The sequence below is a fragment of the Ixodes scapularis genome, unplaced genomic scaffold, assembly GCF_016920785.2.
Source record: "Ixodes scapularis isolate PalLabHiFi unplaced genomic scaffold, ASM1692078v2 PGA_scaffold0__279_contigs__length_252992795, whole genome shotgun sequence".
NCBI classification, from domain to species: domain Eukaryota; kingdom Metazoa; phylum Arthropoda; class Arachnida; order Ixodida; family Ixodidae; genus Ixodes; species Ixodes scapularis.
The window spans coordinates 127,878,149-127,893,642 of NW_024609835.1; the positions used below are offsets into that span (position 1 = coordinate 127,878,149).

At 42.1% G+C, this 15,494-nt stretch overlaps 1 protein-coding gene across 1 annotated transcript; it reads left to right on the top strand.

Moving 5' to 3' along the window:
* The first annotated feature begins 678 nt into the window (after positions 1-678).
* Positions 679-6,409, top strand: LOC115331242 (tRNA-specific adenosine deaminase 1). Its single transcript, XM_042292976.1, has 9 exons — positions 679-846; positions 988-1,056; positions 1,432-1,486; positions 3,313-3,449; positions 4,097-4,214; positions 4,636-4,860; positions 5,352-5,509; positions 6,118-6,214; positions 6,313-6,409. Exons 1-9 carry the CDS (start codon positions 708-710, stop codon positions 6,407-6,409), a joined length of 1,095 nt encoding a protein of 364 aa, XP_042148910.1. The 5' UTR covers positions 679-707.
* The last annotated feature ends 9,085 nt before the right edge of the window (positions 6,410-15,494 follow it).

Here is a 15,494-nt window from a genome sequence, read left to right on the forward strand (position 1 = left end):
TTCTTTCAAGTTAGTGAAAATCATTATATTTAGAACAGATGCAATGTCAGAATATCGTCCTTATTCACACGATTGAGACGACGGCGCCGGCTTGGCCTGCTGCCGTGTGGCAGACGGCATACTTCTTGCATTCGTCGTCTGCTGCAGGCATCTTGAGGACCGGAAGTTGCAGTCGTAAATATTTCAGAAAAAAGCGATTACTGGCACACTTCTGCCGAAACATATACGACATTCAAGCTTTCTATATCTGTGATTTTTAGAAGTTTAAATCTTACTCCTGATTTTTGAACGGTCGGGTTTTCGTAGCGAAATCTAGCCACATGTGTTTGTCCATAACAACGACCCTAGCAACGGTTTGTTTGGACCCATGACGTCACACTTACGGAGTCAATTTCCGGGAGCGCATGTGTGGCGCGCACAAAAACGTATTGGTTTGGATCACTCTTTATAAAACCAAAAACCAATAGGTTTTTAGCATATTTAGTACTGGAGAGCTTATGAAAATACACACACGTGCAGAGACAGTTGTTTTAGGGTAGTTGTAACACACAGGCTAGGTAGCGCAAGTTACCGTCCAATTTAAACGTACTAGCTTATTCATTTATCTATCAAAGCCACATAAGTGAATCCAAAGCAACGTTGATCAGATCCAGGAGTTCGTGTCGGTTGTCGCGACAACTGCGACAACGCGCAACGCGCTGAAAAACATGTGCGAAGAGAATTTCGCCGACAAAGTTACGAAGCTGTGCTTCGCGAAGTACGATTGCTTACCGAAGACGGGAAAACCAGCCAGGACATCTGAATGGACTCTGCTAGCTGCTATCGTCTCGGAGGACACCGAACGAGGCAAGTCGCCCCACTGCCCTACATTTTAGAATCTTAGATGGTTTATCATACCATTCTGTTCTGACATTGCGTCCAATATTACTTCCTACCCACGCTACTTGCATAGATGACATATCTGTTATTGATAAACTTCTTTTGCAGGCACCATGCGGGTAGTGTCGCTTGCGACCGGCACCAAAAGTATTCCCACTGCAGAGGTGTCCAAACTAGGTTCGTCAGAAATGGTTTTCCTGATTTGTACGGGGGTAAAATTATCCTCTCAATAATCGTTCACAAGGAGCGAATTACCTTTTCTCAAAGCAACAAACATTAATAGAATGACATCTCAAACGGGGGTTGTTACAACGCATACACACACATCTCAAATTTGCGCACGAATTTGTAGGCCGACCGGTACTGGCCTTCGGCCCTCGTGCGAACTCCCGACACTCCTGAGTCAAATAAGTGAAAAATAAAAATGAATGTTTCGTGGCGTTGGTCCCTCTGGCATCTCAAGTGTGACAGCAACATACATTGCTTACAGATACTGTTAAGTCTCGTGATTTGGCAAATTGATTTAATGGAATTAAATGTGTATGTTTCCAGGAAATCAAGTGATTGACAGCCACGCCGAAGTCTTAGCACGTAGGGGCTTTATAAGGTAAGCAGCAGCTACACCTGCGTGACACTAGAAGTAAAACCAGCGACAGTATCTATTTAACATGTTCAAATGTCTCAAGAAAAGAAAAAAAAAAGTGCAAGTCTTAAAATGTAGGCATGAGACAAAGGAGCTAGCGCCGCTGTATGTGTTCCAGCTCTATGCTTTTTTATTCATCAAGTTCCATCCTTCACCAACTTTCTCTTTTTCAAAACTTGAAGCTGTTAAAAAAAAAAAAAGAAAGAATAACATTTTATGTTGCAGTTTATTTCAAACATACCTTTCATATTGGCCTCAGTGTCATAACATATCAAGCCTGCAACAAGAATAATTATGTGCCCCAATTTTTTTAGGTGCATCAGAGATAGTGGTTGTCCAGTCTGCTCATCTGTCATTCGCCAGAGAAAATATTAGGTTATTGTATTTTTCCTACTAGGACACTGGTCTCAAACTCATTTGAGTGTCGGGGACAAATATCCCACATTGGAAAAGCCAAAGGCCAATGTAAAACAGGGTGAGGGGTGGGGGTCAAAAGATGTGAAAATAGAAAGGGCCTTGTGCTCTATGCTTTTTGTAAAACAGTTTTCCAGTGACATCTTTAGCTTTGATTTGTTTATATTACTACTTTGGTCCCTGACCTGGTGTGACAACGAGAATTAAAATGACACTGCACCACCAACCTGCTGGCATTTTGAACGGAACAAGAGAGAAAATACACTGTCGTCCCCGTTGCTCAATTCACGCAGGAATTAAGCAAGCCCAAGATGTCTCTTAAAAACATTCAGTGAATTTGACAGTCTTGCTTTCCTGACGACTTTTATTACAACACTCTGAACAAGTACTTGTATTTTAATGAGGATATTTTTTTTTAAGGCGAGAATCCCGACCTTTTAGCTTTATCTTTCGCAGTTGCTCTTGCTGATCAAGAGTTCTCGCAGTCAAGACGCATCCTTCAACGAATAGCTTGCGCTTGCAGCCTAGTAGTTGGATTGTTGTACATTACAAAAAGCTGGGAAGCAAAAAATAAAGTGAAACAAAGGGCAAATGATTCATGAACACAGATAAGTATAAAATATGTGAGTATGTTAAAAGATCAGAGCTATGTTTTGAGCGAGAATGAATCAACAAGACGAGATCAGTATGGCGCATGCTATTTCTAGCGCTTGAGACGTGAACCGGGGGTCATAGGTGGTTACCTCCAGGCCGCGTCCCAGCGAGTCGCGGGCTGCATGCGGGTCGCGTGTTTGAAACCCCTGAACTAGGACATGGCCCGACTTAAAACATGAAATTTCAGAATGACAGTATGATTAATGAACTTAACCTTTCTGGAGGGATTATAGCATAACTGAGGAAGTGTTTTAGACATCCTTTTTAGGCTCGTGCTGTTTGATTCGGTGCCCCTAACATGATGGCACATTTGCAAATATTCTTGTTATTATTCAAAACTGAGTAACGTTAGATAACACAAGACACAACATACTTTATAAATACTGTAAAATACTGGGGGAGCACCCCCCTACTGTCACTGAAAACTAGGTTAATCTAGACATACGCGATTGTCCAGTCAAATTAGGCACTTAACGTATAATCTTCAGGTTTGGGAAATGTTAACAGTGGGCGCTTCTGCAGTGTTTTACAGTATCTCAATCTTTATATGACAAAACACATTATGAAACATCCGTTAGGTGTTTGTCGTCAAAATGCTTTCAACATTTGTGATTGTGGTTTTTTTTTGCATCCATACATTTGCCATTCTAGGAAGTCACATAAGGGTACTTGTGTACTAGAACTGTGACTATTAAAACAACATGGATCTGTTATCTTTTTAGGTATGTCTATTCAGAACTGTGCAAAGTGGTCCAAGGTAAAACATCTGCCATCTTGACTCCTGTCAGCCACACCGATCGGTTCGCATGTCAGATGAAATGTGGCGTACGGCTGCATTTGTTTTCAAGCCACACACCTTGTAAGCTTTTTCTTTATTTTCTTTTTTTGCACACTGAATTTGTTTTGCCTGCTTTATGTTTTTTGAAAAATTAACCGATTTAGTAGTTTTCGATGATGCCCAAAAAGTTTGATTGAAACTATATCTTTAAATTTACTAATTAGTCTAAAATAATTAAGAAGCCAATTATTAATTTTCCCAGATGGGCCCTTTGTCAGAGACAAGTATGACAGTAGCTTTTCTTTTGTGTGAAGTGTTTGTTACGCAGCAGCGATTTGACCCGTGTTCTGAGAAACACCCCGTATACACGTTTGCAAGTACGGCCTCAGGGTGCTGCCATCTTGCTCGCTTGGGTGCGGCCATAATTCGGTTACGACGCAGGAGGCCGTACTCGCAAATGTGCATACATACTCCATCTTGTGAGTTGTGCGCATCGTGGTCGATAACACGACCACACTGGGTCTTCAAAATGCCATCGTCGGCACTTGTGCACAGAAAGCGCTTAAGCCATCTGCTCGCACCTCTAACAATGCTGTAGAGAACTATTGAAATGGAGTATAATAGGCATAGTAGTACCCAGAATTAAAAACGTAAGATCAGAATGTAAGATTGGAGTATGCTTTAATCAGTTTTGTAAACTGATAATAAAAAAAACAATTACTTTATAGGTGGAGATGCGTCCATCTTTCCAAAGGAAGTCTTGGATCAGTCGGACGGCAGCGAGGCGCCGGAAGAAGGGCCGACGCCAGCAAAGCGAAAAAAGACAACTTTCTCCGACATCTACAGGTGCCCAAGACAATGTTTCGGTCGTAATACAGTGCCTGGAAGGCGCCTCTGATTGGTGTGTTTAACCTACTATTCTGCCCTTGCATAGAGTGTGGTCTTGAAGTGGCAACAAATGATGCCACAAAAGCCGGACTGTCATGCCGTCGGTTGTCGTGATCGTCCCAATGGTTTCGGGCCTGGAAGTTTTGTGAAAAGGTACAAGAGAACGCAAGCATCGCTGTTGTTTCGGTGTCCTAGCTCGTGACTGCCGAAGTTCTACGACGTCGTCTAATGGAAATGGAGAGGTCACTTCTTAGGAGGCAGTAAATGCACCGGTTGGAGACGCATTCCAGTTGCCGTAGCTGTGAAGCGAAGGCTCTTCAGATCTCCCGAGGAGGAGAGACAAAAACACCTTGGAGCATTGTGCCGTTATTACGCCCAGGACAGGAGCCAAATGTGTTTCTGGCGGGCCGCAGGACGCCAAGTGTGCCGGCCCGCAGTACCACACGGTCGGAATCCTCAGGAGCAAGCCGGGGAGGGGGGACGTGTCCCTCTCAATGTCCTGCAGCGACAAAATGGCCAGGTGGGGCTTCTGCGGGATCCAGGGCGCACTGTTGTCTCATTTCCTGCGGAACCCCGTCCGACTGTCGTCCGTCGTAGTTGCGGGGTACGTGGCACCGCTTTTTGTGACTTTAATAATTTAGATATATGTTTGGTCTGTAGTATAAAGGAATGGGGTAATAATTTTGATGTTGAAAGAATTTGCAGTTTGTATCGCCGCTGTATAGTACCGCATCTCGAAATGTACAATACGAGAAATGTGTCGTAGGGTGGAGGCATTTTCGCAGAGCATGCTACAGTGTTACTGAAACCAATATTTGCATTTGGCATGCGGGAAAAAATGCTAGGTACTCAAAAGGTCAACAAACCTCATCCCTAAAGTGAACTTCTAAAAAAAACAAAAACAAACAAAAAAAAAACATTTTGAAAGAAAAAAAATTTAAAAATTTTGGAGTTAGGAATGCATTTGCTTTTATTGGTTTAAATTTTCATTGAACTTCCATGCCAGCCATTAGTTGGGATAGTGTTCCACCTCTGTATTTTTGTGCGTGTGCACGGTTATTTTTACACTTGTTTCCCCTTCTGTGGAAATTTTAGGTGTCCTTACAGCAAGGAAGCACTGCTCAGAGCGATCCACGGGAGGCTGCCGGCTGTTTTGAAAGCACCCGAACCACCTGAGCTTCATTACAGCTCGCTGGTCTTTACACACTCCAAGCAAATGACAAGTGGGCATCCTGTAATTCCATGCGCTTCAAGTGAGTCACAGCTTCGGTAATCCGACTCCCGCACTGGACAATAGGCCTTCATTATCATTATCTTTATTATCTTTCTATACATCTAATAGATGTACTACACAGAGCGTAAGTTTGTCCGCTTCTTGCACAAGGGTTGCAATGATGTCAGAATGCTGAACTCCGATTGGCTCTGATTAGAAAGCTAGTGGGTAGGCCTTAGTGCATCTAGCATTGAGGTCTACCCACTATCCTTCCAGTCAAAGCCAGTCAGAACTTTGCGACGTTCCGACGTCACCGCAACCCTTGCGCGGGAAGCACACGACTTGCTCTCTCCGCATACAAATAATGTGATGATACCGAAATGTAGTTTTGATCTAGCATGTCAAGTAAATCAAAACTATCATTGTGTAAGAGCTTTGGTTTTTATTCTGGGCCTCCTTGCCAGCTTCCTAGAGTTTATGGTCAGTGCGAGCTGAAGCTTTTACAGTTGCAGTATTTGACAGATACTGCCAGATTGGCTGAACTGCTGAAAACTTCCCCAATTTTGTCTTTCTTTCATTAGAAGTATGTGCTTCTGAACAAGTATGTGTGGTCACTGCATAATCAACAATCTACCTTTATATTCCCAGGTATCATATGGTGGGACGGAGAAAAAACGCCTTTCATTGGCGTCAATGGCTACAAGCAAGGAGTGACCCGGAAAAACATTGAAAGACCAGTTGCAAGGTGCCCTTATTTTCTTCTTTCTATGGCAGTTGTGATTAACAGATGTTAGAGCTCTTTCCTGCTACAGGAGACACTCTAAGTGGAACATTCCCAATCAGGAGAACCTTGCAAAATATTTGTTTAGTTCCTAATTTCTTCAAAGTGCCCTTGTTTTATGTGAAGCAATTTTTCCTAGTCCCTTTGAGTTTCACTTAAAGATGTTATACTTTACTTGGATGCTATAAAATCCATTTCTTGCAATATATTTCTTACAATTATCTAGTGATGAAGTGAAACTTTTTCTGAAACTGGTTTCAGACCCGAAACTGGGGTTTCGGAAAGTTCCGGAAGAACAGCCAAACCTCGGTGCGTTTTGGATAGGTTTGGTCAAGTTTGGAGCATAGCCAGAGTGGCCAGACCACATTAATGAGCGTTAAAACTTTTTTTAACAAAACAATCTTATAAACCACATTAAGTAATTAAAAATTGTAAATAGAAATACCATATTTTCCAGACTATAGTCCGCACCTAGTGACCAGTCCACATGTAAATCATTACACAGAACACATCTTGAAAAATTCCTCGCAAGTATACTTTATTAGCAGACAATAAAGCTTGCATCATACACAAATCACAAGTTACATATTAGGCGAGATGCTGGTTCTAAAATTGACTTTTTTTTATTTTTGCAGCTATTCTAATGAAAATCACTGTGCATATGTGCTTCTTGTTCCTCAATTTAAATATGAAATCAGTTTTAAAATATCTCAAGTAGTTCTCAAGTTATTAAAAATAGCGTTGTCTAATTTGGTAATTCCTTACGGGTCGTTAAGGCCATTTCCAACAAAAATTATTTTTTTTATTAATGTAGATGCATAGCTAAAGGTCTGCCATGCATTATAAAGCTATTTATATTTTCACAAAATGACAATATTATATGAAAATTGGCTAATTATGCCAATTATGACATTAATGAGGTCACATTATTTATCATAATTTTTTTTTGGAACTCTAGACTGTAAAAAAAAATAGCTTTACTCCGTAGTCCAGTCCTTTCTGAATAAAACGGTATCAAAGTTTCCAGAATGCTACGATAAAAACCTCATGAAAACCCCCGTAAGGCTAAGCATGTTGACAAAAAACACGAAGATGAGAAAATCGAAGTTAAAGTTTTGACACTGAACATAGAAAATTGTGTGCAGAATGATAAACAATAATTGCCATCAAAGTGTAGTGTAAGTCTTCCTGAAGAACTTGACATAAAAAATTACGTAATCCGTTCATGGGAACATTAGAAAAAAATACGAAAAAAGTAAAGAATTAGTGAAATGTTGATAAAATCAGACTGGGAGGAAGTGGGTTATCCAAAAATATTTTTTGTTTATTGGTATGTCTGTGATCTTTTTCATAGGCTTGCAGTTTACTATGCTGATTCCATAACTGCAATCAGATTTCAGATGTCTCTTCTTTGTCAAAAGTTATCAACAGTATAAAATATTAATTAGCTAATTTGAGCATGGGTTTAAAAAAAAAAAACCTATTGAAATTTTAATGCTAAAAAGGTATCATTTATTTCCTGAAGAAATGCCATACAAGCTAAAGCTATTTTTATTTCTTTAGCACAATATAATCATGTAAAAGAATTAAAGTGAACAGAAGTCATATAATAGAGGCTATAAGAATGTCTAATAATGAAATGCCAGTTCTATATACCTAAATATCATAATAAAAGTAGCTTTAGCTTGCAGTCTAGTTCATTCCAAAGAAAATTGTACAGAGTTTATGAAAATCGGTTGAGCGCAAGTGAGTCAAAAGCCTATGCTGAAAAAAACAAAGCTGGGGTAATAGACTTCGAAATTTGGATATGCATAAGTAACAATGTTTTGAAGGGACGCCTTTGGTTAGAATTGCATACTAAAAAAGAGACACGGGTAGGGAAAGCAGCCCCATATGCAACAATTGGTTAGCCCTGAGGGCTTTTTTAGCTGTTTTTTTTTTTTTCCCTAGGGCTCGGCGAAATTGTCGAATACGAACTTGATCCAGTCGCTTCCACCAGCGGTAGAGCGACTTGCGCATCGGCGAAGCGGAATGTTTTTGTCGATGCGGAGGTCTAGGCACGTCTCCTCTTTCTGTTTAGTATCTGCGTGTTGAGTTTCAAACCGGCGTCCCCAACCATCGAAGTGCGCAGAACGAAACAAAGAACAACGGCGCAGAAAGGAAAAAGCAAAGCTAAACAAAGAGGATGTATCAAAATATTTACACGAACGATGCTAAGAAGACAGGGAACATACGAAATACTAGGAAGCACAAAGAAAATGTAGTATTTAAATTTTTCCATTTTAGTAATTGCCACACTAACCAGATGGCGCCACTGACCGCCACACCATATCGCTGTAGCCAGGCGGCGCTACACTTCATCCATTGGGCCGTGCGCCCAGGTGGATCTCCCCCGGGGCGGTTGGCCCCCGGGCTGTTTCCCTCTGAATAAAGCAGTACGTGTTTCCCTCTGAATAAAGCAGTACGTGTTCTGACCTCGACCGATGTAGACGTCCCTTCCTTCCGGGTCGTTCCCGCCTCGGACCCGCCGGTGTTCGCCGCCCCACCTCGGCATGTGAGACAACATCTTTCAGCAGGCCGCCTCGGCGCTGCTTCTTTTCCTTTCTTTTTTTTATTTATTGGGCTCTCCGAATCACAACAGAAAACACTGAAAATATTGATAGAGAAAGTGGGGAAATCCGAATGTAACGTGCGTCTCGAACGGCAAAGCGAGGGAAAGCAGACGACGCGGGAGCCCGCAGAGCGACTTGGACGTTGCGCCGGGGAAGCCAGGAGAGGAAGCGCGCGTCTTGGCCAATGAGAGAGCTGCGCCTCGGAGGAGCGCGCGCTTTGCCCAATCAGCGCCTCTCTTGCGCTGGTGAAGGCCTTTCGTCCGGCATCGATGACGCCATGGCTTTGAGAGATACGCCGCTTTAGAGCGCGGAAAAAATAAGCGCGGGAAACCAGCTTTCGAACAAGACCAAGATGGCTGCAATCAGTTGAGCCGTTGCAGAGCTCAGACCGCTCAGACGGCTTGAACTTTGTTGACATTTCAGAGTTTAGGCTTCAAGTCGGGTCTGTCAACGCTTACAAATTGTCATTATTTTCTTATTTAGAGATCGAATTGAGCATTTATATTTTGTGAGGACATACTCTGGACTATGTAGACCTCAAAATCTGAAAAATGGCATTTTTCGCGATTTTTTGATATTTTAAGACCCGCGTCTCCCCTTAACAAAATTTGTCATAATCGCTGCCAGTGCTGTCTGAGCAAAAAAGGTCAATCATTGGCGATTCAATGTTAGTTTCATCATTGTTTTCCGCGCTGTTACATTCAACATCAGGCAATTCTTGTGCAAAGTTTTTAGACCTGCTTTGGAGAAGCCGTTGACAACAACTCGACATGGAATAGCGTTCCCACTTGCACACATCTTCGTAAGTCACTCTGTGCATCTGTCCAGTTTTTGTATACGCGTGAACTACATCTTGCATCCATGCTTCCCAGTGCTTTTGGACATTACTCTCAAAAGCTCGGTTGACTGGGATGTTTAGAGGCTGAAGATGTTTCATCATGCCACCTGGAATTATGGCAAGGGAGATCGCCGCCCTTCTAAACCTTTCTTCTATGCTGTCCATGAGGTGTGCTCGCATTGAATCCATTATCAGAAGACATTTTGGATTGGAGAATGATACCTTGTGTTTCCTCACCACATCATCGATCCACTTGTGCATCACATCGTCCCTCATCCATCCTCTTTCGGAATAATTTCTTTCGGAAAATCCTCTTTCACAATAATTTTGTGCCTGAAAATGACTAGCGGAGGAAGCTTGTCACTTGAAATCCTGCATGCAAGAACAACAGTAAAGCAGTTTCGCATGTTGCGAGTTGTTTTGTTGCAGATCGTCTTCATTCCCACGTCATCAATGGTACGATTTGGTGGCATATCAAATGACATTAGCAGTTCATCCATGTTGTACACCTGTTGAAAAAGTGAAATGCATTAGTTCTAAGACAGGTAGCTCCTAGATGTGCAAAAATATCGATAGCCGCCAGAAATTTGACTATTCATAGTAAAAAAAAAACCCATAGATCAGAAATCTATCAGAAAAGTATTGTTTATCAACTATTGGAAAACTGTCGATAGCTACCTATCGATAGTACTGTCTACGGTTTACTATTGAGAGTCTTGCGACACTAGTAAATTATGTCGCTCACTCCTCTCCTTTTCTTACTTCATTTTTTTTTTTTTTTTCAAATGGGACGCCAACTAGCCCAAGCACTTACCATAGTAGTGCAAAACTATCGATAGTAGTGTCGATAGTTGCCAGAAATATGGCTATTCATAATAAAAAGACTATTGATAGTACTATTGATAGTTGACTATTGGAAAACTATCGATAGTTCTGCGACACTATCGATAGTCTTGGAAAAGCTATTGATAGTCAATTTACAGATAGTTTTGCATCACTTGTAGCACCACATGCAAACTAATAAAATATCATAAATACAAAAGTTTGTGACTCATAAAAAAAAAGCTTACCTGGCATTCCGGAATGCCAATTTCTTTCGTTGACCGTAGCACAAACTCTTGAAATGTTCGCTTTATCTCTCTCCATTGTTCCGGCTCACTTTAACCAACCGTTGTGCGCTGACAAACACTCATACAATTTCTCTTCATAAACCTGGTGCACCAGGACACACCACCTCGAAATCCCGCAAGACCTTCTTCTACAGCCATTGTACGAGCAACCTACCTGATTCGTACCGTTGGTACTGGACACCCGGTTTCACACTGCTGTTGAATCCACGTTGCAACTTTTTCTTCAAGCTTTGGCCAAGTTGGTACCTTCTGTCTTCGTGCTTTTTTTCCTGGTTGGCATTTCCTTGAGAAGTTCTTCGGCAGACACCCACATCCTCACACTCTTCTTATCAACGTCCAACTCCTTTGCCGCTGCCCTATTTGACTTGTGCTCTTGTGCACGCTCTATCGCACACAGTTTAAAAGCTGTGGTAAATGCTCTTCGTTTTTTGGTGGCATCAGTGCTGTGGTTCCAGAATGACTGCACAGCCACTTAGTTATTTTTCTGAAACGTCTTCTTTACAACCAAAGCCATTGGCTGCTTGCAGTGATGTGATTGGCCTAAGCCGTTTTGGAGCAGGCAAAACAGTGTTTTGGAGCAGCAAAAGTGGCTTTTGGAGCAGCCAAAACAGTGTTTCGGAGCAGCAAAAGCGACTTTTGGAGCAGATATTCTTAGAAAAATAAACCTATTCGTTTTAAGTGCTGAACGAACGAAGGTTACTTCGCTCGCCGTACCACCTGGGAGTCTTTCAACATGTAACTGAAATGCCAATGACATGACACATTTTGCAATGCTTTAGTTAAATAATACATATATATGTACCGTTATAGATAAATAAGAACCAAACTATTTATTTGAAAATGACCAGCTTATTAGTACATATCACAGCATTAGGTTGACCTGTATAGTTATATAATATAATAAATAGAAGCTGTCTGCGACTGATAAAACACGTAACTACTGCAGTGCAATGCGAAATTGTATACAAGACAAAGGTGCATTAAGACTAGCGGGTTCTTTTCTTTTTGCTTTTCGAAACTTTCTACAAGGCTGCTGCAAGCCTCGCTTTGCCTTTGGCTAGTAATGACTTCCCACTTTGAATGTCTCCAAAGAGACAGAGACATGCCTCGAATGAACAGTGCTATGGGCGTTGCCGAGCAATTCCGAAAAACCGCTTGCCTCTGTTTTACTGGTTCCCAACGTGCCAGATTTTCGTCAAAAGTAAGCAAACGTAAAATAATGGGTTGCAAGCGTCCCGGCTGGTGCCTCTGTCGTGTAGTCATGTCCGCATGCACATGAGGGCAACTTTGGGAGGCTTGCATTTGAACGTGCTTCGTCGCGCGAGCGGAGATGGCTGTTCGATCGAAACAGACACCATGCCACTCCGCTTCGTCGCCAACTGGTTCCCAAAATTGTATGCAAAATATGACAAAAAAAAACAGTCCAGCGGCACCTGCTTGTCAGGCCGGCAGGCGAGGTACAAGCTAAACACACAGAAAAAAAAGAACCTGAGCGAGTCAGGTCAAAACAAGACATCGCGAGTCAGGGTGAAAAAGTACTTGAAGCGCTTTGTAAAATGTCTGAAGCACTGAAGCGTCAACACACGCCCCGCGTCTGTCGTTGAAATTTTTTTTTTTTTAGAGACGCGAGACGAGACACATGAACGACGAGAGCGTGAAACGAGAGGTGGCGGGAAAAACTAAAACCAGATGGATGATTGATACAGGGTATACTTTTTGTTGGGCGGCCCCTTGCGCCATCTACCTCACGCATGCTCAATTACGGTACTCGGTTTAATTTCGGTTTTGAAAGACGACCAAAATTGGTCTTTTGGCGCAGGCTTGGCGCAGATTACCCATATTTCGGCAAAATGTAGCAGGATGTAGCAGGGTTAGCCCCTTGGCGCAATTGGCGCAGCAATCACATCACTGTGCTTGAGATTCCTTTTTGCCCAGTCAGAAAGCTTTTGCACACTTTGTCCTTTTGGGGGCAATGTGTTTGTCACCGTGGTCACTCATAAGGGCAGAAAGGGCAGGGGAAACACACTGTCTCTATAACCTTGTGTTGCATTTGAAGGTCAAAACAGCATGCTTTCAGCTGTCACACTAGGCATGTAAGGTTACATTTGTAAAGTATAAACGATTCTGAAAAAACAAATTGTGTATAGTCCACTCCTGTGGATAGTCCGCACAGTGTAAAATAAAACAATTTAAAAGAAAATGTATTGTGCATAGTCTGCACAGCCTAAAATTTCAACTTTTAAACATGTATAGTCTGCAGACTATATTCCTGAAGATCCGGTACTTCATTTAAAAAAATATTCTTCAGATAAAATCTGAGATACAGAAAAATAAAATAACGGACAACACAAGATTTTGTGTCGGTCAAAATGGTTTCGATTTCACAACTTCCATAGCTATGTCACGTCGTGTGACCAAAACAGAGCGGGCGGGTAGGTGAAGTCGATTATCACAAATCGCAATGCTCGTGTTCTCTGCATCTATAGCTCCACAACATGTGTGGTGTTCGTTCTAAGCGCTGGGAACGTTGCGGTTTATGTTGACACAACACAGTTGGCATGTAGAAGTGTCAGTGTCGGAAGATCTCCGACATGTGTTATGCAATCGAGGATATGTGCTTGCGCTGCCCAAAACCTCCTGTACTGTATACGTGTATCATGTTTATAAGAAATAACCATTGTGGATCAAGGTACAGTTGGTTCCAAGGAACTTGGTAAGTGTACCATCATTGTGCGTACCTATATACATTTCCAAGGGGATGCACTGAGTGACTATTTCACAGCAGCACAGGCTGCAAACAAATGGCAATGAGAGCTTTGCGAAGCTAAAGTTATTTGCATAGTACAAATTAACGAGTTTTGCTTCATTTTCCATCCATATCTGCTGTAGTGGCTATGTAATTATTCCTAGTTCTTCAGAAATATACTAATCCATTGCTTAATCGAAGACGTTTGTTGTTCGTGCACCACAGGCGCCTTTCACACAGTGCTCCATTGAAGGCCGCAGACAGTGTGCTTCTAGAGTGGCAATGAAATCGCTGATCAGTCAACCGTGGTTCGTGACAGAAATGGTTGAAAGGCCTACACACTGTACCCAGAGGTCTGACACTTGGACATACACAAGCTACCATAGAGCTTTGTGTTTCGAGCTTCTACCGTCCGTTTGGCCATCGCTTCGAGCACGAATAAAAAAATGTGCTCGATGGGTCGATGCACCTGGAAGCCTCAGCATGGGATCGTAGGATCTACGAAGATCCCCCACACACCTCGGGCAACCCAGTAAAAACCGATAGAATTTTGGTCTTTATTAACCCACAAAACCAAAAAGAATTAAATTTAAGGGGGGACACTACCTGGCCGTGTCTACTTTTAAGCTGCTCACTCAATCGGCGTGAAATTTGCAGGTGGTGTTTGCAGCCATATAGAAGGAGGGCATGTAAAGTTTCAGCCCTGTGAACCAATTTTATGAGGTACCGTATTTACCCGAAAATAGGTCGACCACGAAAATAGGTCGACCCCTATTTATTGAGCCCACCGAGAATAAAAAAAAATAATTCAATTATAGGTCGACCTTTCTTTTCTTTTTTTTTTTTTTAAGCAACAGGGGAAAGTTAGGGCAAAAGAAACAAACCCTTATTTACAGCACTCTCAGCTAAATCACAGGGCGATGTCAAAAACTTATTCATCGTCAGAACTTCCGCACATATCGTTGTCCGAAGCTTCATCAGCTTGGTAGACATCCTCGCAAACTGGCAACAATACCTCACTGACACCGTTGTAAAATGACGACAAGAAGAAACGAAAGAAGGTGGAGACGGGCGAGCGACGAAAGAACAAATACAAAGACACGAGCAACGCTGCGAGCCCCGTAAGCAACACGCGACCCGCCGAATAAAAAAAAAAAAAAAAAAAAAAAAACTAAAGTTTTTTTTTTTTTTTTTTTTTTTTGCGCGCGTTTGCGAGGAAGTGAGCGCATAGGAGGGCAAAGTGCACGGCGCATCGCGTTTCTCTCCCTCCCCTTCCCCCTTGCCCAGAAAGGGGAACGCTACAGGCGTGATGGCGAAACCGAAGCCCGACGCCCGAGGAACGTGCGCGAGAGCCCTAGCCGGCGGCCGCGGGCTGTCGGCTGCTGCTGTTCGGTTGTTTTTGTGCATCAAAAGCTTTTTGAAACAAGAAGCCGCGCGGCTGTACCGCAACGCCGGCTAGGTGATTGATAGCTCCATACCTTCGGTAGGGTTTCAAATTTTGGTCGGCGAATTAAGTCGAAATTCTTTGGTCACGATTATAGGTCGACCCTTAATTTTTTACAACATTTCCGAAAAAAAAAGGTCGACCTATATTCGAATAAATACGGTACTATAACCCCAGAACGTAGCTTTGTATGGAATCTGCTCAATGAATCTATCGAGAAATGGTGTTGATCACTAGATATTTTTCTGATGAAATGCATACTGGAATACTAGTTGCTGGTTGCTGTGAAAAGAAATTTGAGAAAATATGCATTTTTCACATAAAAGCAAATTTATGCATTTTTTTTTTTACATTTGCCAAGTTTTGCAAATGACAATTTTTCGTAATAAAGGAACATGAAAATGCAAAATCTAAGTTCATAGTAACCGGCTCGATAAAATTTCGGCATTAATCCACAAATATTAAGTCTCGGTA